General features: G+C 49.5%; 1 protein-coding gene across 3 annotated transcripts in view; it reads right to left on the bottom strand.

Moving 5' to 3' along the window:
* The window catches only part of GRM7 (glutamate metabotropic receptor 7), a 478,587-nt gene that overhangs the window by 105,738 nt on the left and 347,433 nt on the right, over window positions 1-25,416 (bottom strand). For all 3 annotated transcript variants that reach the window (XM_069736194.1, XM_069736195.1, XM_069736193.1), the window contains one exon: window positions 9,483-10,415. In XM_069736194.1, the coding sequence (XP_069592295.1) occupies window positions 9,483-10,415 (933 nt within the window). The remainder of the gene's footprint in view (window positions 1-9,482; window positions 10,416-25,416) is intronic.

Raw genomic sequence — 25,416 nt, 5'->3', positions numbered from 1 at the left:
CATCAGGACAGAGTGCAATAGTAGAGTGTCAGGACAGAGTATAGACCATCAGGACAGAGTGCCATAGTAGAGTGCCAGGACAGAGTATAGACCATCAGGACAGAGTGCCGTAGTAGAGTGTCAGGACAGAGTATAGACTGGCAGGACAGAGTGCCGTAGTAGAGTGCCAGGACAGAGTATAGACCATCAGGACAGAGTGCCGTAGTAGAGTGTCAGGACAGAGTATAGACTGGCAGGACAGAGTGCCGTAGTAGAGTGTCAGGACAGAATATAGACCATCAGGACAGAGTGCCGTAGTAGAGTGTCAGGACAGAGTATAGACCATCAGGACAGAGTGCAATAGTAGAGTGTCAGGACAGAGTATAGACCATCAGGACAGAGTGCAATAGTAGAGTGTCAGTACAGAATATAGACCATCAGGACAGAGTGCCATAGTAGAGTGCCAGGACAGAGTATAGACAGGCAGGACAGAGTGCCATAGTAGAGTGTCAGGACAGAGTATAGACCATCAGGACAGAGTGCCATAGTAGAGTGCCAGGACAGAGTATAGACTGGCAGGACAGAGTGCCATAGTAGAGTGTCAGGACAGAGTATAGACTGGCAGGACAGAGTGCCAAAGTAGGAGTCAGGAGAGAGTATAGACCATCAGGACAGAGTGCCATAGTAGAGTGTCAGGACAGAGTATAGACCATTAGGACAGAGTGCCATAGTAGAGTGTCAGGACAGAGTATAGACTGGCAGGACAGAGTGCCATAGTAGAGTGTCAGGGCAGAGTATAGACCATTAGGACAGAGTGCCATAGTAGAGTGTCAGGACAGAGTATAGACCGGCAGGACAGAGTGCCATAGTAGAGTGTTAGGACAGAGTACAGACCGGCAGGACAGAGTGCCATGGTAGGAGTCAGGACAGAGTATAGACCATCAGGACAGAGTGCCATAGTAGAGTGCCAGGACAGAGTATAGACCATCAGGACAGAGTGCCATAGTAGAGTGCCAGGACAGAGTATAGACTGGCAGGACAGAGTGCCATAGTAGAGTGTCAGGACAGAGTATAGACTGGCAGGACAGAGTGCCATAGTAGAGTGTCAGGACAGAATATAGACCATCAGGACAGAGTGCAATAGTAGAGTGTCAGGACAGAATATAGACCATCAGGACAGAGTGCCATAGTAGAGTGTCAGGACAGAGTATAGACCATCAGGACAGAGTGCAATAGTAGAGAGTCAGGACAGAGTATAGACCATCAGGACAGAGTGCAATAGTAGAGTGTCAGGACAGAGTATAGACCATCAGGACAGAGTGCCATAGTAGAGTGCCAGGACAGAGTATAGACCATCAGGACAGAGTGCCGTAGTAGAGTGTCAGGACAGAGTATAGACTGGCAGGACAGAGTGCCGTAGTAGAGTGCCAGGACAGAGTATAGACCATCAGGACAGAGTGCCGTAGTAGAGTGTCAGGACAGAGTATAGACTGGCAGGACAGAGTGCCGTAGTAGAGTGTCAGGACAGAATATAGACCATCAGGACAGAGTGCCGTAGTAGAGTGTCAGGACAGAGTATAGACCATCAGGACAGAGTGCAATAGTAGAGTGTCAGGACAGAGTATAGACCATCAGGACAGAGTGCAATAGTAGAGTGTCAGTACAGAATATAGACCATCAGGACAGAGTGCCATAGTAGAGTGCCAGGACAGAGTATAGACAGGCAGGACAGAGTGCCATAGTAGAGTGTCAGGACAGAGTATAGACCATCAGGACAGAGTGCCATAGTAGAGTGCCAGGACAGAGTATAGACTGGCAGGACAGAGTGCCATAGTAGAGTGTCAGGACAGAGTATAGACTGGCAGGACAGAGTGCCAAAGTAGGAGTCAGGAGAGAGTATAGACCATCAGGACAGAGTGCCATAGTAGAGTGTCAGGACAGAGTATAGACCATTAGGACAGAGTGCCATAGTAGAGTGTCAGGACAGAGTATAGACTGGCAGGACAGAGTGCCATAGTAGAGTGTCAGGGCAGAGTATAGACCATTAGGACAGAGTGCCATAGTAGAGTGTCAGGACAGAGTATAGACCGGCAGGACAGAGTGCCATAGTAGAGTGTTAGGACAGAGTACAGACCGGCAGGACAGAGTGCCATGGTAGGAGTCAGGACAGAGTATAGACCGGCAGGACAGAGTGCCATAGTAGAGTGTCAGGACAGAGTATAGACCGGCAGGACAGAGTGCCATGGTAGGAGTCAGAACAGAGTATAGACCGGCAGGACAGAGTGCCATGGTAGGAGTCAGGACAGAGTATAGACCGGCAGGACAGAGTGCCATAGTAGAGTGTCAGGACAGAGTATAGACTGGCAGGACAGAGTGCCATCGTAGGAGTCAGGACAGAGTATAGACTGGCAGGACAGAGTGCCATGGTAGGAGTCAGGACAGAGTATAGACTGGCAGAACAGAGTGCCATAGTAAAGTGTGAGGACAGAGTATAGACCATCAGGACAGAGTATAGACCATCAGGACAGAGTGCCATAGTAGAGTGCCAGGACAGAGTATAGACTGGCAGGACAGAGTGCCATAGTAGAGTGCCAGGACAGAGTATAGACCATCAGGACAGAGTGCCATAGTAGAGTGTCAGGACAGAGTATAGACCGGCAGGACAGAGTGCCATAGTAGAGTGTCAGGACAGAGTATAGACCGGCAGGACAGAGTGCCATAGTAGAGTGTTAGGACAGAGTACAGACCGGCAGGACAGAGTGCCATGGTAGGAGTCAGGACAGAGTATAGACCGGCAGGACAGAGTGCCATAGTAGAGTGTCAGGACAGAGTATAGACTGGCAGGACAGAGTGCCATCGTAGGAGTCAGGACAGAGTATAGACTGGCAGGACAGAGTGCCATGGTAGGAGTCAGGACAGAGTATAGACTGGCAGAACAGAGTGCCATAGTAGAGTGTGAGGACAGAGTATAGACCATCAGGACAGAGTATAGACCATCAGGACAGAGTGCCATAGTAGAGTGCCAGGACAGAGTATAGACCATCAGGACAGAGTGCCATAGTAGAGTGCCAGGACAGAGTATAGACTGGCAGGACAGAGTGCCATAGTAGAGTGTCAGGACAGAGTATAGACCATCAGGACAGAGTGCCATAGTAGAGTGCCAGGACAGAGTATAGACCATCAGGACAGAGTGCCATAGTAGAGTGCCAGGACAGAGTATAGACTGGCAGGACAGAGTGCCATAGTAGAGTGTCAGGACAGAGTATAGACTGGCAGGACAGAGTGCCATAGTAGAGTGTCAGGACAGAATATAGACCATCAGGACAGAGTGCAATAGTAGAGTGTCAGGACAGAATATAGACCATCAGGACAGAGTGCCATAGTAGAGTGTCAGGACAGAGTATAGACCATCAGGACAGAGCGCAATAGTAGAGAGTCAGGACAGAGTATAGACCATCAGGACAGAGTGCAATAGTAGAGTGTCAGGACAGAGTATAGACCATCAGGACAGAGTGCCATAGTAGAGTGCCAGGACAGAGTATAGACCATCAGGACAGAGTGCCGTAGTAGAGTGTCAGGACAGAGTATAGACTGGCAGGACAGAGTGCCGTAGTAGAGTGCCAGGACAGAGTATAGACCATCAGGACAGAGTGCCGTAGTAGAGTGTCAGGACAGAGTATAGACTGGCAGGACAGAGTGCCGTAGTAGAGTGTCAGGACAGAATATAGACCATCAGGACAGAGTGCCGTAGTAGAGTGTCAGGACAGAGTATAGACCATCAGGACAGAGTGCAATAGTAGAGTGTCAGGACAGAGTATAGACCATCAGGACAGAGTGCAATAGTAGAGTGTCAGTACAGAATATAGACCATCAGGACAGAGTGCCATAGTAGAGTGTCAGGACAGAGTATAGACCGGCAGGACAGAGTGCCATAGTAGAGTGTCAGGACAGAGTATAGACCGGCAGGACAGAGTGCCATAGTAGAGTGTTAGGACAGAGTACAGACCGGCAGGACAGAGTGCCATGGTAGGAGTCAGGACAGAGTATAGACCGGCAGGACAGAGTGCCATAGTAGAGTGTCAGGACAGAGTATAGACTGGCAGGACAGAGTGCCATCGTAGGAGTCAGGACAGAGTATAGACTGGCAGGACAGAGTGCCATGGTAGGAGTCAGGACAGAGTATAGACTGGCAGAACAGAGTGCCATAGTAGAGTGTGAGGACAGAGTATAGACCATCAGGACAGAGTATAGACCATCAGGACAGAGTGCCATAGTAGAGTGCCAGGACAGAGTATAGACCATCAGGACAGAGTGCCATAGTAGAGTGCCAGGACAGAGTATAGACTGGCAGGACAGAGTGCCATAGTAGAGTGTCAGGACAGAGTATAGACAGGCAGGACAGAGTGCCATAGTAGAGTGTCAGGACAGAGTATAGACCATCAGGACAGAGTGCCATAGTAGAGTGCCAGGACAGAGTATAGACCATCAGGACAGAGTGCCATAGTAGAGTGCCAGGACAGAGTATAGACTGGCAGGACAGAGTGCCATAGTAGAGTGTCAGGACAGAGTATAGACTGGCAGGACAGAGTGCCATAGTAGAGTGTCAGGACAGAATATAGACCATCAGGACAGAGTGCAATAGTAGAGTGTCAGGACAGAATATAGACCATCAGGACAGAGTGCCATAGTAGAGTGTCAGGACAGAGTATAGACCATCAGGACAGAGTGCAATAGTAGAGAGTCAGGACAGAGTATAGACCATCAGGACAGAGTGCAATAGTAGAGTGTCAGGACAGAGTATAGACCATCAGGACAGAGTGCCATAGTAGAGTGCCAGGACAGAGTATAGACCATCAGGACAGAGTGCCGTAGTAGAGTGTCAGGACAGAGTATAGACTGGCAGGACAGAGTGCCGTAGTAGAGTGCCAGGACAGAGTATAGACCATCAGGACAGAGTGCCGTAGTAGAGTGTCAGGACAGAGTATAGACTGGCAGGACAGAGTGCCGTAGTAGAGTGTCAGGACAGAATATAGACCATCAGGACAGAGTGCCGTAGTAGAGTGTCAGGACAGAGTATAGACCATCAGGACAGAGTGCAATAGTAGAGTGTCAGGACAGAGTATAGACCATCAGGACAGAGTGCAATAGTAGAGTGTCAGTACAGAATATAGACCATCAGGACAGAGTGCCATAGTAGAGTGCCAGGACAGAGTATAGACAGGCAGGACAGAGTGCCATAGTAGAGTGTCAGGACAGAGTATAGACCATCAGGACAGAGTGCCATAGTAGAGTGCCAGGACAGAGTATAGACTGGCAGGACAGAGTGCCATAGTAGAGTGTCAGGACAGAGTATAGACTGGCAGGACAGAGTGCCAAAGTAGGAGTCAGGAGAGAGTATAGACCATCAGGACAGAGTGCCATAGTAGAGTGTCAGGACAGAGTATAGACCATTAGGACAGAGTGCCATAGTAGAGTGTCAGGACAGAGTATAGACTGGCAGGACAGAGTGCCATAGTAGAGTGTCAGGGCAGAGTATAGACCATTAGGACAGAGTGCCATAGTAGAGTGTCAGGACAGAGTATAGACCGGCAGGACAGAGTGCCATAGTAGAGTGTTAGGACAGAGTACAGACCGGCAGGACAGAGTGCCATGGTAGGAGTCAGGACAGAGTATAGACCGGCAGGACAGAGTGCCATAGTAGAGTGTCAGGACAGAGTATAGACCGGCAGGACAGAGTGCCATGGTAGGAGTCAGAACAGAGTATAGACCGGCAGGACAGAGTGCCATGGTAGGAGTCAGGACAGAGTATAGACCGGCAGGACAGAGTGCCATAGTAGAGTGTCAGGACAGAGTATAGACTGGCAGGACAGAGTGCCATCGTAGGAGTCAGGACAGAGTATAGACTGGCAGGACAGAGTGCCATGGTAGGAGTCAGGACAGAGTATAGACTGGCAGAACAGAGTGCCATAGTAAAGTGTGAGGACAGAGTATAGACCATCAGGACAGAGTATAGACCATCAGGACAGAGTGCCATAGTAGAGTGCCAGGACAGAGTATAGACTGGCAGGACAGAGTGCCATAGTAGAGTGCCAGGACAGAGTATAGACCATCAGGACAGAGTGCCATAGTAGAGTGTCAGGACAGAGTATAGACCGGCAGGACAGAGTGCCATAGTAGAGTGTCAGGACAGAGTATAGACCGGCAGGACAGAGTGCCATAGTAGAGTGTTAGGACAGAGTACAGACCGGCAGGACAGAGTGCCATGGTAGGAGTCAGGACAGAGTATAGACCGGCAGGACAGAGTGCCATAGTAGAGTGTCAGGACAGAGTATAGACTGGCAGGACAGAGTGCCATCGTAGGAGTCAGGACAGAGTATAGACTGGCAGGACAGAGTGCCATGGTAGGAGTCAGGACAGAGTATAGACTGGCAGAACAGAGTGCCATAGTAGAGTGTGAGGACAGAGTATAGACCATCAGGACAGAGTATAGACCATCAGGACAGAGTGCCATAGTAGAGTGCCAGGACAGAGTATAGACCATCAGGACAGAGTGCCATAGTAGAGTGCCAGGACAGAGTATAGACTGGCAGGACAGAGTGCCATAGTAGAGTGTCAGGACAGAGTATAGACCATCAGGACAGAGTGCCATAGTAGAGTGCCAGGACAGAGTATAGACCATCAGGACAGAGTGCCATAGTAGAGTGCCAGGACAGAGTATAGACTGGCAGGACAGAGTGCCATAGTAGAGTGTCAGTACAGAATATAGACCATCAGGACAGAGTGCAATAGTAGAGTGTCAGGACAGAGTATAGAGCATCAGGACAGAGTGCAATAGTAGAGTGTCAGTACAGAATATAGACCATCAGGACAGAGTGCAATAGTAGAGTGTCAGGACAGAGTATAGACCATCAGGACAGAGTGCAATAGTAGAGTGTCAGGACAGAATATAGACCATCAGGACAGAGTGCAATAGTAGAGTGTCAGGACAGAGTATAGACCATCAGGACAGAGTGCCATAGTAGAGTGTCAGGACAGAGTATAGACCATCAGGACAGAGTGCCATAGTAGAGTGTCAGGACAGAGTATAGACCATCAGGACAGAGTGCAATAGTAGAGTGTCAGGACAGAGTATAGACCATCAGGACAGAGTGCAATAGTAGAGTGTCAGGACAGAGTATAGACCATCAGGACAGAGTGCCATAGTAGAGTGCCAGGACAGAGTATAGACCATCAGGACAGAGTGCCGTAGTAGAGTGTCAGGACAGAATATAGACCATCAGGACAGAGTGCAATAGTAGAGTGTCAGGACAGAATATAGACCATCAGGACAGAGTGCCATAGTAGAGTGTCAGGACAGAGTATAGACCATCAGGACAGAGTGCCGTAGTAGAGTGTCAGGACAGAATATAGACTGGCAGGACAGAGTGCCATGGTAGAGTGTCAGGACAGAATATAGACCATCAGGACAGAGTGCCATAGTAGAGTGCCAGGACAGAGTATAGACCATCAGGACAGAGTGCAATAGTAGAGTGTCAGGACAGAGTATAGACCATCAGGACAGAGTGCCATAGTAGAGTGTCAGGACAGAGTATAGACCATCAGGACAGAGTGCAATAGTAGAGTGTCAGTACAGAATATAGACCATCAGGACAGAGTGCAATAGTAGAGTGTCAGGACAGAGTATAGACCATCAGGACAGAGTGCCGTAGTAGAGTGTCAGGACAGAGTATAGACCGGCAGGACAGAGTGCCATAGTAGAGTGTCAGGACAGAGTATAGACTGGCAGGACAGAGTGCCGTAGTAGAGTGCCAGGACAGAGTATAGACCATCAGGACAGAGTGCCATAGTAGAGTGTCAGGACAGAGTATAGACCATCAGGACAGAGTGCCATAGTAGAGTGTCAGGACAGAGTATAGACCATCAGGACAAAGTGCCATGGTAGAGTGTCAGGACAGAATATAGACTGGCAGGACAGAGTGCCATGGTAGAGTGTCAGGACAGAATATAGACCATCAGGACAGAGTGCCATAGTAGAGTGCCAGGACAGAGTATAGACCATCAGGACAGAGTGCAATAGTAGAGTGTCAGGACAGAGTATAGACCATCAGGACAGAGTGCCATAGTAGAGTGTCAGGACAGAGTATAGACCATCAGGACAGAGTGCAATAGTAGAGTGTCAGGACAGAGTATAGACCATCAGGACAGAGTGCAATAGTAGAGTGTCAGTACAGAATATAGACCATCAGGACAGAGTGCAGTAGTAGAGTGTCAGGACAGAGTATAGACCATCAGGACAGAGTGCCGTAGTAGAGTGTCAGGACAGAGTATAGACTGGCAGGACAGAGTGCCATAGTAGAGTGTCAGGACAGAGTATAGACTGGCAGGACAGAGTGCCGTAGTAGAGTGCCAGGACAGAGTATAGACCATCAGGACAGAGTGCCATAGTAGAGTGTCAGGACAGAGTATAGACCATCAGGACAGAGTGCCATAGTAGAGTGTCAGGACAGAGTATAGACCATCAGGACAGAGTGCAATAGTAGAGTGTCAGGACAGAATATAGACCATCAGGACAGAGTGCAATAGTAGAGTGTCAGGACAGAGTATAGACCATCAGGACAGAGTGCCATAGTAGAGTGTCAGGACAGAGTATAGACCATCAGGACAGAGTGCCATAGTAGAGTGTCAGGACAGAGTATAGACCATCAGGACAAAGTGCCATGGTAGAGTGTCAGGACAGAGTATAGACTGGCAGGACAGAGTGCCGTAGTAGAGTGCTAGGAAAGAGTTACATGACAGAGTAGAGTGCCAGGACAGAGAGCCATTGATTTCACCTTTAAATGCTACAATGGAGATGTTAGTTTTTGATTTGTGTTGTGGTTATTTTATTTTGGTAATTGATGGGAGTCAATTAAAGGGAAACTCCTGAATTTTACCTGAAATCTTGATCCCCCAGTCGGTGACCAATCATTGCGCTCCTTTCTACTTATGTCTCTCACATTATCACATAGAAATACAGAACAACACAAATATATAAAGATGTACACAATATATCCGACAAACGTGTTACAGGGTAAGAATGATTTTACAGCCATTTATTATCCAAGAACATCAAACATGAAAAAGAAGGTGATTTTTCAAATAGTCTTTAAAAAAAAAAATACCAGAGGAGATTTTTAGTTAAGTACAGATCCCATGCAGAGCTATGTGTCTCCATGGTAACAGACAACAAACAAACGGTAGTCTGATCCCGCAGCCAAATGTTGATGTCTCCTCATCTGTAGAAATGGGAAAGGAGGATGAGGAACCGATGACGGAGGCGTCGGATTACAGAGTTTCTTACCACGGAGACGCATAAGTTGGCATAGGAAATGTAAACTCAAAACGGTAAATATTTTTTTTGTAAAAACTATTTTAAAAGTTGATTTTCACAATGCACTAGAACTAGAAACAAAAAAGGTTGCAAATAGTAAAAATGCAATAAAGTTAGAAGAAAGCGCACTTACTTTTTCTGCCGACTGCGACGTTCCAAAAAATATTGGAATGAAAGCCAACCATACTATGCAGGTTGTGTACATTGTAAAACCTATGGGCTTCGCCTCGTTGAAATTCTCCGGTACGCCCCGGGTCTTGATGGCGTAGACGGTACAAGTCACCATGAGGAGGATGCTGTATCCCAAGGAACAAATGATTTGTAGATCCGTAATGTCGCATTTCAGGACGCCGCGTCTCTGCTCCGGATCCACCGTCTCCGGACCGTAGTCAATGATAATGTTCGGAGGGTTGACGCCAAACCAGATAAAAACTCCCAGAAGTTGGACGGATATCAAACTTGAGGTGATGGCCAACTGCGAGGTGGGGCTGATCAGCCGCGGGGCCGTCACCGACTTCTTACCTTGCTCGAAGATGCGGTAAATCCGGTTGGTTTTGGTTAGCAGAGCGGCGTAACTGATGCACATGCCCAATCCTAAGAAAATGCGGCGGAAGGAGCAGACGGCCAGGTCGGGTTTGGCGATCATAAGAAAGGTGATGATGTAACAGAGGAAGATCCCGGTCAGGAGGACGTAGCTGAGCTCCCGCCCGGAGGCTCGGACGATGGGGGTGTCATTGTAGCGTATGAAGGTCGCCATGACAAAGATGGTGGCGATGATGCCAAGCATTGCCAGAAAGACGGGGATCACGGCCCAAGGCGAGTGCCACTCCAGCTTGACGATGGGGATGGGGTCACAGCCGGTGCGGTTACGATTGGGGCGCATGTTGAAGTCGCAGCGGTAGCAGGTGACCTCGTCCAGCAGGTATCTGTAGCCATCACACAGGTCGCATTGCCAGCAGCACGGCATGCCTTTGGCCGTCTTCTTCCTCTCCCCCATTTTGCACGGCAGGCTGCAGACAGAAGATGGGATTTCGTGCATTGCTTTGGACCATTGCATGTCCTCAATCTGCAAGAAAAAAGGGGAGAAAGAATTAAGAAAAGACAAAGCAGCAAATCATTCTGTTAAAGGGCAGCTCCATGCACAAATTACTGACCCCCGGGGATAATCAGCCTCCATAGGAAAAGAAATGAGAACTTAGTGCCGTTTTCATGGTTCCAAAAACCCGTCCCCATAGTGCCAAATTCTGACTGCTCCTAATGGGCGGGGCTTCCATCTCATGCATTAACTCTGGAACCAATCAGGATGGGGGAAAACATAGAATGCGGAATTTAGTTAGTTTCTAAAAGGCAACAGGTGGAGAAATGGAGGCGACACCCATATTGGCCACATTGAGTTGTCCCATCTCTGGGGGTCACGGTCCTCTCTCACAGTTTGCTTTTTATCTGGACACATATAATAAATCCTGAATATTTGAAGAATATTTTTTATTTCTGGTGTAAATTATGGTATAATTGTTGGGAAGTGAAAGGCCCCGCCCCTTCCACTAAGCTCCACCCACTTTTCAAAGAAAAGCTCTTTAGAGTGGCCGAACACCGGAAAACGTTGGAAAATATGGCGCAAATATAGCAGGTACCAGAATTTGCAGATTTTCTGTTTGTGCAATCCTTCTTACATTCTGCAGAAACCAAAATCTAATATAATATGCTAATTAGGGTGTACTGTGCATCCTGGGCGTGGCTAAGAGGCTTGGTGCACTGTTCTGCCCACTGGTTTTCCATGACTGGTGAGTGACAGCACGGACTTGCCTGCAGTGAACACTGTCTGCAGAGAAGCCCGGGCACTCCAGAGCTGCCAGTCACCAGTGAGGAAGGCGGAACGGTGCACCGAGCCTCTTGGCCACACCCAGGGTGCACCAAGCACCTAATTAGCATGTCTGATTAAACGTCAGTTTCTGCAGATGTGTAGGCAGCTAGCAGAGCACTAATGGTGCAGATTTTATAGAACGTATGCGCCTAGTGTATACGTTCAGTTTGGGAGGACAGACGCCCTTTACGTTTTCTCACAGAATGATCCCTTCCATTGACAGCAAGGTCTTGAAAATGATAAGGAATGAAGCATCAAGTATCTCTCATTACACGACCGATTGCCTTATTTTCAAACTTTTCAAAACTTGCCCCAAACTTTTTTCCCCCAGCCTCTACTCTCCGGCGTGCACCCCTCAGACAGCGCAGGTGAGCGGCACTTTTTGTTCTCTACGCCGCTCCTCCTATCTGTGCCTCCTGCCGCCATCCTTCCTCTTAATCTGCGGTCCCCTGCCCGTCTCCTCCACCATGCCGTGTGGCTTAGCCCGTCTGCATCATTGGATTTCAGAGCTTGACTAGTCGTGTGAACTTCAAGAGGAGTGACAGCCTCCCGATAACTCATTTACCCGAACATTCTGCGTTCGCAGATAGCGGCTACACAGGGCTGTAATTATAGAGACTTCTTTCAGTCGCCTCGTTACAATATGCCCAGATTGCTTTATTCCGGCAGCGGCACAAAGATTTGCAACTCTTCTTTCACCTCTGGCTGCAAAATAGCTAATGAAATGCAAGCCGCCCGATAAGCCGTGTGGAAAGAAGAGATTAGGAGACGGATTCGCACTCGGAAGCATCATACAAAAATCCGCGTTGTCAGGGATATAATTGGCGCCCAACTCCAACCTTCTGCCAGGAATGAAATACTTCCGATAAAGAAGTTTTATGTGCACCGGATGGACCTGGAGACCCTTCAGTCTGTCCGTGCCATCATATGAAAGGGTGTCAGGCGCAGCGGGGGATGCACAATGGAGCCCGTGGAAATGGCGCCGAGTGACACGGCGATGCTGCGGTAGGAAGCGCTGGATGCTTTGGAAAAGGGATAGAAGCAGGTGCGTATTGTTTAGACCATAAAGACTCGGATTTTTAATTAATTTTCCTGCCAAAAAGAACAACTGTGGCCAAGAAAGGTGCAATGAATGAAGAGGAGGGAACAAAGAGGCCCAGGATGACATAGAACGAGACATAAAAAGGCAGAAGGAGACTTTAGATGAGACGGCGCCAATCACACGGAGAGCTGGTATCATTTGTATCAATTATCGCTTATGGATATGGTGCCAGGAGACTTTACATTAGCGTCAACCGATCGGATCCAATACAGAATGTATCAATTATATCACTTGTGGATATGGTGCCGGGACCGGAGACCTTACATTAGTGCCAACCGATCGCATTCGATACAGAATGTATCAATTATATCACTTGTGGATATGGTGCCGGGACCGGAGACCTTACATTAGTGCCAACCGATCGCATTCGATACAGAATGTATCAATTATATCACTTGTGGATATGGTGCCGGGACCGGAGACCTTACATTAGTGCCAACCGATCGCATTCGATACAGAATGTATCAATTATATCACTTGTGGATATGGTGCCGGGACCGGAGACCTTACATTAGTGCCAACCGATCGCATTCGATACAGAATGTATCAATTATATCACTTGTGGATATGGTGCCGGGACCGGAGACCTTACATTAGTGCCAACCGATCGCATTCGATACAGAATGTATCAATTATATCACTTGTGGATATGGTGCCGGGACCGGAGACCTTACATTAGTGCCAACCGATCGCATTCGATACAGAATGTATCAATTATATCACTTGTGGATATGGTGCCGGGACCGGAGACCTTACATTAGTGCCAACCGATCGCATTCGATACAGAATGTATCAATTATATCACTTGTGGATATGGTGCCGGGACCGGAGACCTTACATTAGCGTCAACCGATCGGATCCAATATAGAATGTATCAATTATATCACTTGTGGATATGGTGCCGGGACCGGAGACCTTACATTAGTGCCAACCGATCGCATTCGATACAGAATGTATCAATTATATCACTTGTGGATATGGTGCCGGGACCGGAGACCTTACATTAGTGCCAACCGATCGCATTCGATACAGAATGTATCAATTATATCACTTGTGGATATGGTGCCGGGACCGGAGACCTTACATTAGTGCCAACCGATCGCATTCGATACAGAATGTATCAATTATATCACTTGTGGATATGGTGCCGGGACCGGAGACCTTACATTAGTGCCAACCGATCGCATTCGATACAGAATGTATCAATTATATCGCTTATGGATATGGTGCCAGGACCGGAAACCTTACATTAGTGCCAACCGATCGCATTCGATACAGAATGTATCAATTATATCGCTTATGGATATGGTGCCAGGACCGGAAACCTTACATTAGTGCCAACCGATCGCATTCGATACAGAATGTATCAATTATATCGCTTATGGATATGGTGCCAGGACCGGAAACCTTACATTAGTGCCAACCGATCGCATTCGATACAGAATGTATCAATTATATCGCTTATGGATATGGTGCCAGGACCGGAGACTTTACATTAGTGCCAACCGATCGGATCCAATACAGAATGTATCAATTATATCACTTGTGGATATGGTGCCAGGACCGGAAACCTTACATTAGTGCCAACCGATCGCATTCGATACAGAATGTATCAATTATATCGCTTATGGATATGGTGCCAGGACTGGAGACTTTACATTAGTGCCAACCGATCAAATTTGATATAGGATAATATCAATTATCGCTTATGGATATGGTGCCAGGACTGGAGACCTTACATTAGTGCCAACCGATTGGATCCGATATAGGATGTATCAATTATCGCTTATGGATATGGTGCCAGGACTGGAGACTTTACATTAGCGCCAACCGATCACATTCGATACAGAATGTATCAATTATATCGCTTATGGATATGGTGCCAGGACTGGAGACTTTACATTAGTGCCAACCGATCAAATTTGATATAGGATAATATCAATTATCGCTTATGGATATGGTGCCAGGACTGGAGACCTTACATTAGTGCCAACCGATTGGATCCGATATAGGATGTATCAATTATCGCTTATGGATATGGTGCCAGGACTGGAGACTTTACATTAGCGCCAACCGATCACATTCGATACAGAATGTATCAATTATATCGCTTATGGATATGGTGCCAGGACTGGAGACTTTACATTAGTGCCAACCGATTGGATTTGATATAGGATATATCAATTATCACTTATGGATATGGTGCCAGGACTGGAGACTTTACATTAGTGCCAACCGATTGGATTTGATATAGGATATATCAATTATCACTTATGGATATGGTGCCAGGACTGGAGACTTTACATTAGTGCCAACCGATTGGATTTGATATAGGATATATCAATTATCACTTATGGATATGGTGCCAGGACTGGAGACCTTACATTAGTGCCAACCGATTGGATTTGATATAGGATATATCAATTATCGCTTATGGATATGGTGCCAGGAGCGGAGACTTTACATTAGTGCCAACCAATCGGATTTGATATAGGATATATCAATTATCGCTTATGGATATGGTGCCAGGACTGGAGACTTTACATTAGTGCCAACCGATCGCATTTGATATAGGATATATCAATTATCGCTTATGGATATGGTGCCAGGAGCGGAGACTTTACATTAGTGCCAACCGATTGGATTTGATATAGGATATATCAATTATCGCTTATGGATATGGTGCCAGGACTGGAGACTTTACATTAGTGCCAACCGATTGGATTTGATATAGGATATATCAATTATCGCTTATGGATATGGTGCCAGGAGCGGAGACTTTACATTAGTGCCAACCGATTGGATTTGATATAGGATATATCAATTATCGCTTATGGATATGGTGCCAGGACTGGAGACTTTACATTAGTGCCAACCGATTGGATTTGATATAGGATATATCAATTATCGCTTATGGATATGGTGCCAGGACTGGAGACTTTACATTAGTGCCAACCGATCGCATTTGATATAGGATATATCAATTATCGCTTATGGATATGGTGTCAGGACTGGAGACTTTACATTAGTGCCAACCAATCGGATTCGATCGGTTTTCTTGTTCATTGGCAGCAAGCAGAGATCTTGAGACCCAACCAAATATCAGAAAGTTGTATCCTAAAGGTTAATCTTTCCTTTATTCCACGACTCCTGCCTGGTGATTTCTTCTCCCTGGAGGACGTAGATAAAATACTCATGTTTTAATCAGAAACGTACGAATCAGTGTGTAATTACGAGTCGATCCTTTGATCGCGGCGCTGCACTTTCAGTACAATTAACGAGGATATCGCCAAGAGCCATAACAGCGGCAACATTATCACCGGCATCCACATGGCTGGCCAGGGTCCGAGCGGATGGGCTGCTCTGCATTGGTGACTGTCGCCCCTCCGGACACGTTCAGGACGAGCCGCAGCGCCATTTCCATCTGACCTTCCTGCCATAGCGACAGGAGCCTTATAGGAACGTGCTGGATAATCACATTCCCATATGTCACGCTCAGGATTTAGTCCTTGGACTGGAGCGAGGACTTTCCTAATGAATAGGGATGGGATGAACTCTCCCACTACTCCATTATCCCCTTCATAACCTTTAATGAGCTGCAGTAACGACTTCCACGCTGGGGATCGATAGGAGTCCAGATAGGGGTCTGCAAGATGCTCAACGTGCTCAGAGCCCCGAGACCATGGATGTGAACGGTGCGCACCATAGAGTCCGCCCACACACCCTCCAATCAATCAATGCAATATTGGGGTGCAGCTAATTACATTGGGCCCTGCGACATGGCATGGGTCCCCCTCCGCTCTATGTGCACCACTGCTGGAGAACTCAAATCCTTAAGGCACCAAGGCGGATTTGCAGGAAATCAGTGGTGAAATCTGCATGCTTTATATTCAGATTTTAACGCAGATTTGCCAGATTACACCGGATCCAATGCAAAAATGTAAAACCCTTGTAGAAAATCTGGACACAATGTGCCTGAGGCTTCTTTCACCCTAGCGTCGGAATCTCCCCGTCGCAATGCGTCGGGGAGAGATTCCGACGCTAGCGTTTGCTGCATTGCACAATGGGTGCAGCGGATGCATTTTTCCGGCGCATCCGCTGCCCCATTGTAAGGTGCGGGGAGGTGGGGGCGGAGTTCCGGCCGCGCATGCGCGGTCGGAAAAAGCGGTCCGTCGGGAGAAAAAAACGTTACATGTAGGGTTTTTTTCTCCCGACGGTCCGCCAAAGCACGACGCATTCGTCGCAAGACGGATGCGTAGTGTGCAAATCCGTCGCAAATGCGTCGTCAATAGAAGTGTATGGGGAAAAAACGCATCCTGCAAACACTTTTGCAGGATGCGTTTTTTCTGCAAAACGACGCATTGTGACGGATTTAAAAAAACGCTAGTGTGAAAGTAGCCTGAGAAGTACAATTTTCACTGGGATTTTCCATGACATGATACATCTTTTGTGTTACTGAAATCTGCTGCATAAAAAGCAACAAGTTTAACTCACTTTTACTTTTGTCACAATCCCAACAGCACAGAAATGTTGCAAAATTTTCCAGTTGAATTTTGTGCACAGAAAATCCTGGGATTATTACAACATCAAGCAGAACATTAATGTCATCCACACGCTGCAGAATTACTGCACAAACTGATCCGAGGAGCGGATTCCAAAATCTGCAACCTGTCAATGTCTGCAAATGTCGTCATCACTTCAATGCACAGGAGCAAAAGCTGCTCGGAATTGTGCCAGAAATGTTGCAAATGAAGGTTTTGCTGCAGATTTGCAACAGTTTTTTTTATATCCTGTGGACTCCATCATGTCTCCTAGTAAGTAATGATTTTTGGGGTTCATTCATGGTCTTTGGGTCAGTTCAGGTTAAAGACCTGTTTAGCAGACAGCACCTAATGAGTTTAAAGACAACACTTCGCTATATATCAAGGGTGTGGGGACATTGTACCAGGAGGGGGTCCAGGATGGGGGACATTATTACAGGAATGGGCCAAGACGTGGGACATTATTACAGGAAGCGGCCAAGACGTGGGACATTATTATAGAAAGGTGCCAAGACATAGGACATTATTACAGAAAGGGGCCAAGACATGGGACATTTTTACAGGAAGGGGTCAAGACATGGGACATTATTATAGGAAGGTGCCAAAATGTGGGACATTATTACACAAAGGGGCGAAGAAGTGGGACATTATTACGGGACAGGGCCAGGAGATGGGACATTATTATAGGAAGGTGCCAAGACATGGGACATTATTACAGGAAGGGGCCAAAACGTGGGACATTATTACACAAAGGGGCGAAGAAGTGGGACATTATTACGGGACAGGGCCAGGAGATGGGACATTATTACAGGAAGGGGCCAAGACGTGGAACATTATTACAGGACAGGGCCAGGAGATGGGACATTATTACAGGAAGGGGCCAAGACGTGGAACATTAATACAGGACAGGGCCAGGAGATGGGACATTATTACAGGAAGGGGCCAAGACGTGGAACATTATTACAGGACAGGGCCCGGAGATGGGACATTATTACAGGAAGGGGGCAAGATGTGGGACATTAATACAGGAAAGAGCCAAGACATGGGACATTATTATAGGACAGGGCAGGAGATAGGACATTATGGTAGGGGCCAAAATGGGGGACATTAGTACATGGAGGGTGAACATATACTGTATGTCTTTATAGGATCTAGAATGTTACAAAGGCCCATAAATCTGACAAACATGGAGGATGGGAACCAGGTCCAAATTTTGCATCAGGGCTCATGGGACTCTTTTTACACCACAGAGTACTATACCTTTAACAGCTGCATGCCAAGCAATATGTAAATTCCTGGTTAAACCTTGTGCCTCAGACCACTGCATGGCGTATGGGCATCTGGAAGTAACCCTGCCCCTCCCCCAGCTGGAGGATGAACTCTTTATGTTGTTTTCTAGGTAAAAATTTGCTTGAGAATTGGGCAAAACTGCACAAAAGAGTAAACTGCTCCCCACCTGCCATCTCTAATGCTGGTGTCTCCGTATGTGACGGAGGGTCTGGTCGAAGCTCTCGCACCCGCACCCCTAAGTCCACATCCGGCGGGCACACAGGCGCGGATCTGATGCCACCAGCCTGCCATTTCTCCCATTTTTAGGGCTCGTGCACACAACTATATTTTCAGTCCAAAAACTGGATTGCGCTCGGACCAATGTTATTCAATGAGGCCGTGCAGAATCGATGAAGGATTTGTTTCACTGACTAAATCTGAATGCGAAAAAATTGCAGCAACCACAACTTTCCTCCAAAAATTGGGAAAAACTCATCAATTCAAGGCTATGGGTGCGAGAAAAAAAAAAATCACATGCCGTACGGAGCCGCAATATTGCACGATCCTATGTTATGGATACATTGTAATTCTGTAAATAGGAAACTATAAATGGACATCGTGTAAATGATTATTCGCTGCTGCGGTAAAAAATACGGATAGTGCACGGATGACAAGTGAGAAAAACAAATGCTCCCACTTTTCTGGATGCAACGCTGACCGATGTTTGCACGGAGCCGATCCGGAGGGCGCGGAGATGGCGGCCGACCCCAGAACACCTGCTCTTTCCGTGGCTTCTCTTATGGAAGACCCGACAAACAGTCCCCAGCGCTGCAATAATGCGAGCATCCCCTCCAGATCCACGGGGAGACCGTGCCCTGCGGGGCGGGGAGACCGTGCCCTGCGCGGCGGGGAGACCGTGCCCTGCGCGGCGGGGAGACCGTGCCCTGCGCGGCGGGGAGACCGTGCCCTGCGAGGCGGGGAGACCGTGCCCTGCGCGGCGGGGAGACCGTGCCCTGCGCGGCGCGGAGACCGTGCCCTGCGGGGCGGGGAGCCCGTGCCCTGCGCGGCGGGGAGACCGTGCCCTGCGCGGCGGGGAGACCGTGCCCTGCGCGGCGGGGAGACCGTGCCCTGCGGGGCGGGGAGCCCGTGCCCTGCGGGGCGGGGAGCCCGTGCCCTGCGCGGCGGGGAGACCGTGCCCTGCGCGGCGGGGAGACCGTGCCCTGCGGGGCGGGGAGCCCGTGCCCTGCGCGGCGGGGAGGCCGTGCCCTGCGAGGCGGGGAGGCCGTGCCCTGCGCGGCGGGGAGCCCGTGCCCTGAGCGGCGGGGAGGCCGTGCCCTGCGGGGCGGGGAGACCGTGCCCTGCGCGGCGGGGAGGCCGTGCCCTGCGCGGCGGGGAGCCCGTGCCCTGAGCGGCGGGGAGGCCGTGCCCTGCGCGGCGGGGAGGCCGTGCCCTGCGAGGCGGGGAGGCCGTGCCCTGCGCGGCGGGGAGCCCGTGCCCTGAGCGGCGGGGAGGCCGTGCCCTGAGCGGCGGGGAGGCCGTGCCCTGCGCGGCGGGGAGGCCGTGCCCTGCGCGGCGGGGAGGCCGTGCCCTGCGCGGCGGGGAGCCCGTGCCCTGCGCGGCGGGGAGGCCGTGCCCTGCGCGGCGGGGAGCCCGTGCCCTGCGCGGCGGGGAGGCAGACGCTCCGCTCCCGGTGTCTGCTGAGCCTTGTAATGGCCGCAGAGACTTGTGCCATTTACTTTCATTATTCTGCGCCCTACAACATCCATTACTCGGCAGGTGTCTGCCGCAGCCGCGGAGAAAGCGAAGGACGGAGGGAAAACCACCACAACACAGATCAGCAGGAAAAGCACGATACATAGACGAGGAACACGGACGTGTGACGCCTCACACAAAGGGCAGGTTCACAGGAGCCCAGAAAGACGCGGCCAGCTTCACCCAGAAGGTCGGGACCACTGTTTCCTCACTTGTCATCTGTGTATAATCCGGATTTACTCCGCAGCCATTAATCATTTAGGCCGGTGTCACACGATCAGTATTTTACATCAGTATTTGTGGCCAAAACCAGGAGTGGGTGATAAATGCAGAAGTGGTGCAGATGTTTCTATTATACTTTTCCTCTATTTGTTCCCCTCCTGGTTTTGGCTACAAATACTGATGTAAAATACTGACCAAATACTGAGCGTGTGACGGCAGCCTTACACAACCAGTTTCCTACGCAGCAGAATTACAATGTATCCACAACTATCAGATGTTGCTCTGCGGATTATTATTTTGATGCACCTGTAGCCTTGAATGGCCGAGTCTCATCTGATTTACAGAAGAAACTGCTGAGATTCCGTTTTTCACACGCAGATTTAGTCAGTGATAAATAAAATCGCTCCTTTGCACGACACGGCAGTGTCAGCCTCCGATCCGGAAAGTTGTGGATTTAAAACTCCAACAAACAATTCAGCTAAACTTCACCTAGTGATCAAAGCCATGTCCTGATGGATCAGAGCTGCAGTGTAAAGCACAGGAGAGGGAGACAGCAGGACACTCAGCTCTGCTACATTTGTCTACTTCATCCGTCCCCTACATCAGAAAGGATCATCGTGCTAAACATCACTTTATATGACAAATTCAGTTCTACTACTTGTGACAAACCCAGCGCTGCCACATCTAACCAATGCGACTCTGCGACGATTTATGCCACTAAAAAACATCTAAGAAACTCACCATACTAGTTCTATCAAAGGATGAATATATCTGACAATCCCAGCTCTGCTACATCAGACAAATTCTGCTCCATTGCACCTGAAAAGCTGAGGTTTGCTGCAGCTGACCCGCTCCTCTTTCTGCTGTGTCTGACCCACTTCTCTCTGCCACATTTGACCCTCTTCTTTCTCTCCTATGTCTGACCCTCCCCCCACGTGTGACCCTCTCCTGCGTGTGACCCTCTCCTCTCTCCCGCGTGTGACCCTCTCCTCTCTCCCGCGTGTGACCCTCTCCGCTCTCCCGCGTGTGGCCCTCTCCGCTCTCCCCCGTGTGACCCTCTCCTCTCTCCCCCGTGTGACCCTCTCCTCTCTCCCCCGTGTGACCCTCTCCTCTCTCCCGCGTGTGACCCTCTCCGCTCTCCCCCGTGTGACCCTCTCCTCTCTCCCCCGTGTGACCCTCTCCGCTCTCCCCCGTGTGACCCTCTCCTCTCTCCCCCGTGTGACCCTCTCCGCTCTCCCCCGTGTGACCCTCTCCTCTCTCCCCCGTGTGACCCTCTCCGCTCTCCCCCGTGTGACCCTCTCCTCTCTCCCGCGTGTGACCCTCTCCTCTATCCCACGTGTGACCCTCTCCTCTCTCCCTCGTGTGACCCTCTCCTCTCTCCCGCGTGTGACCCTCTCCGCTCTCCCATGTGTGACCCTCTCCTCTCTCCCTCGTGTGACCCTCTCCTCTCTCCCATGTGTGACCCTCTCCTCTTTCCCACGTGTGACCCTCTCCTCTCTCCCGTGTGTGACCCTCTCCTCTGCCCAGCCGCTTTCTCTGCAGACTCTTTCTCTCCCTGGTAACGATTTCCCATTAGTTGCCCTGGTCATAAATTTGCCCCTGTCCTGCGCCTCTTGATAAGGAATTTAATATTGAAAGAGGTTTTCTCAGGCACAAGTGCGATGTTTCATCTTCTTCTCTGCAAATCGCAGCGGCCGGAGATTTATCGCCCAGCAGGAGTTTTCAGGAAATCAATGGAGGGCGTCTCCGGCGATAAATCTGGTGCAGTTTTTTGGTGTAAGGTGAATGGGGGCAGTGAATGCGGAATATGTACAGGTGCGGTGTAGAGGCGCCTGATGTCACCAATATGTACAGGTGCGGTGTAGAGGCGCCTGATGTCACCAATATGTACAGGTGCGGTGTAGAGGAGCCTGATGTTACCAATATGTACAGGTGCGGTGTAGAGGAGCCTGATGTTACCAATATGTACAGGTGCGGTGTAGAGGAGGCTGATGTCACCAATATGTACAGGTGCGGTGTAGAGGAGGCTGATGTTACCAATATGTACGGGTGCGGTGTAGAGGCGCCTGATGTCACCAATATGTACAGGTGCGGTGTAGAGGAGCCTGATGTCACCAATATGTACAGGTGCGGTGTAGAGGAGCCTGATGTCACCAATATGTACAGGTGCGGTGTAGAGGAGCCTGACGTCACCAATATGTACAGGTGCGGTGTAGAGGAGCCTGACGTCACCAATATGTACAGGTGCGGTGTAGAGGAGTCTGATGTCACCAATATGTACAGGTGCGGTGTAGAGGAGCCTGACGTCACCAATATGTACAGGTGCGGTGTAGAGGAGCCTGACGTCACCAATATGTACAGGTGCGGTGTAGAGGAGCCTGACGTCACCAATATGTACAGGTGCGGTGTAGAGGAGCCTGATGTCACCAATATGTACAGGTGCGGTGTACAGGAGCCTGATGTCACCAATATGTACAGGTGCGGTGTAGAGGAGGCTGATGTCACCAATATGTACGGGTGCGGTGTAGAGGAGCCTGATGTCACCAATATGTACAGGTGCGGTGTAGAGGAGCCTGATGTTACCAATATGTACAGGTGCGGTGTAGAGGAGCCTGATGTTACCAATATGTACAGGTGCGGTGTAGAGGAGGCTGATGTCACCAATATGTACAGGTGCGGTGTAGAGGAGGCTGATGTTACCAATATGTACGGGTGCGGTGTAGAGGCGCCTGATGTCACCAATATGTACAGGTGCGGTGTAGAGGAGCCTGATGTCACCAATATGTACAGGTGCGGTGTAGAGGAGCCTGATGTCACCAATATGTACAGGTGCGGTGTAGAGGAGCCTGACGTCACCAATATGTACAGGTGCGGTGTAGAGGAGCCTGACGTCACCAATATGTACAGGTGCGGTGTAGAGGAGTCTGATGTCACCAATATGTACGGGTGCGGTGTAGAGGAGTCTGATGTCACCAATATGTACGGGTGCGGTGTAGAGGAGTCTGATGTCACCAATATGTACGGGTGCGGTGTAGAGGAGCCTGATGTCACCAATATGTACGGGTGCGGTGTAGAGGAGGCTGATGTCACCAATATGTACGGGTGCGGTGTAGAGGAGGCTGATGTCACCAATATGTACAGGTGCGGTGTAGAGGAGGCTGATGTCACCAATATGTACAGGTGCGGTGTAGAGGAGCCTGATGTCACCAATATGTACGGGTGCGGTGTAGAGGAGGCTGATGTCACCAATATGTACAGGTGCGGTGTAGAGGAGTCTGATGTCACCAATATGTACGGGTGCGGTGTAGAGGAGTCTGATGTCACCAATATGTACGGGTGCGGTGTAGAGGAGCCTGATGTCACCAATATGTACGGGTGCGGTGTAGAGGAGGCTGATGTCACCAATATGTACGGGTGCGGTGTAGAGGAGGCTGATGTCACCAATATGTACGGGTGCGGTGTAGAGGAGGCTGATGTCACCAATATGTACGGGTGCGGTGTAGAGGAGGCTGATGTCACCAATATGTACAGGTGCGGTGTAGAGGAGCCTGATGTCACCAATATGTACAGGTGCGGTGTAGAGGAGCCTGATGTCACCAATATGTACAGGTGCGGTGTAGAGGAGCCTGATGTCACCAATATGTACAGGTGCGGTGTAGAGGAGCCTGATGTCACCAATATGTACAGGTGCGGTGTAGAGGAGTCTGATGTCACCAATATGTACAGGTGCGGTGTAGAGAAGCCTGATGTCACCAATATGTACAGGTGCGGTGTACAGGAGCCTGATGTCACCAATATGTACAGGTGCGGTGTAGAGGAGGCTGATGTCACCAATATGTACAGGTGCGGTGTAGAGGAGGCTGATGTCACCAATATGTACAGGTGCGGTGTAGAGGAGGCTGATGTCACCAATATGTACGGGTGCGGTGTAGAGGAGGCTGATGTCACCAATATGTACAGGTGCGGTGTAGAGGAGCCTGATGTCACCAATATGTACAGGTGCGGTGTAGAGGAGCCTGATGTCACCAATATGTACAGGTGCGGTGTAGAGGAGCCTGACGTCACCAATATGTACAGGTGCGGTGTAGAGGAGCCTGATGTCACCAATATGTACAGGTGCGGTGTAGAGGAGCCTGACGTCACCAATATGTACAGGTGCGGTGTAGAGGAGCCTGACGTCACCAATATGTACAGGTGCGGTGTAGAGGAGCCTGACGTCACCAATATGTACAGGTGCGGTGTAGAGGAGCCTGATGTCACCAATATGTACAGGTGCGGTGTAGAGGAGTCTGATGTCACCAATATGTACAGGTGCGGTGTAGAGAAGCCTGATGTCACCAATATGTACAGGTGCGGTGTACAGGAGCCTGATGTCACCAATATGTACAGGTGCGGTGTAGAGGAGGCTGATGTCACCAATATGTACAGGTGCGGTGTAGAGGAGGCTGATGTCACCAATATGTACAGGTGCGGTGTAGAGGAGGCTGATGTCACCAATATGTACGGGTGCGGTGTAGAGGAGGCTGATGTCACCAATATGTACAGGTGCGGTGTAGAGGAGCCTGATGTCACCAATATGTACAGGTGCGGTGTAGAGGAGCCTGATGTCACCAATATGTACAGGTGCGGTGTAGAGGAGGCTGATGTCACCAATATGTACAGGTGCGGTGTAGAGGAGCCTGATGTCACCAATATGTACAGGTGCGGTGTAGAGGAGCCTGATGTCACCAATATGTACAGGTGCGGTGTAGAGAAGCCTGATGTCACCAATATGTACAGGTGCGGTGTAGAGGCGCCTGATGTCACCAATATGTACAGGTGCGGTGTAGAGGAGCCTGATGTCACCAATATGTACAGGTGCGGTGTAGAGGAGCCTGATGTCACCAATATGTACAGGTGCGGTGTAGAGGAGCCTGATGTCACCAATATGTACAGGTGCGGTGTAGAGAAGCCTGATGTCACCAATATGTACAGGTGCGGTGTAGAGAAGCCTGATGTCACCAATATGTACAGGTGCGGTGTAGAGGAGCCTGATGTCACCAATATGTACAGGTGCGGTGTAGAGGAGGCTGATGTCACCAATATGTACGGGTGCGGTGTAGAGGAGCCTGATGTCACCAATATGTACAGGTGCGGTGTAGAGGAGCCTGATGTCACCAATATGTACAGGTGCGGTGTAGAGGAGCCTGATGTCACCAATATGTACAGGTGCGGTGTAGAGGAGGCTGATGTCACCAATATGTACAGGTGCGGTGTAGAGGAGCCTGACGTCACCAATATGTACAGGTGAAGTGTAGAGGAGCCTGATGTCACCAAT

Source organism: Ranitomeya imitator, chromosome 8 (assembly GCF_032444005.1).
Source record: "Ranitomeya imitator isolate aRanImi1 chromosome 8, aRanImi1.pri, whole genome shotgun sequence".
Lineage (NCBI taxonomy): Eukaryota > Metazoa > Chordata > Amphibia > Anura > Dendrobatidae > Ranitomeya > Ranitomeya imitator.
Note: the sequence above shows the minus strand (reverse complement) of the source record. Positions and strands in the feature narration are given on the sequence as shown.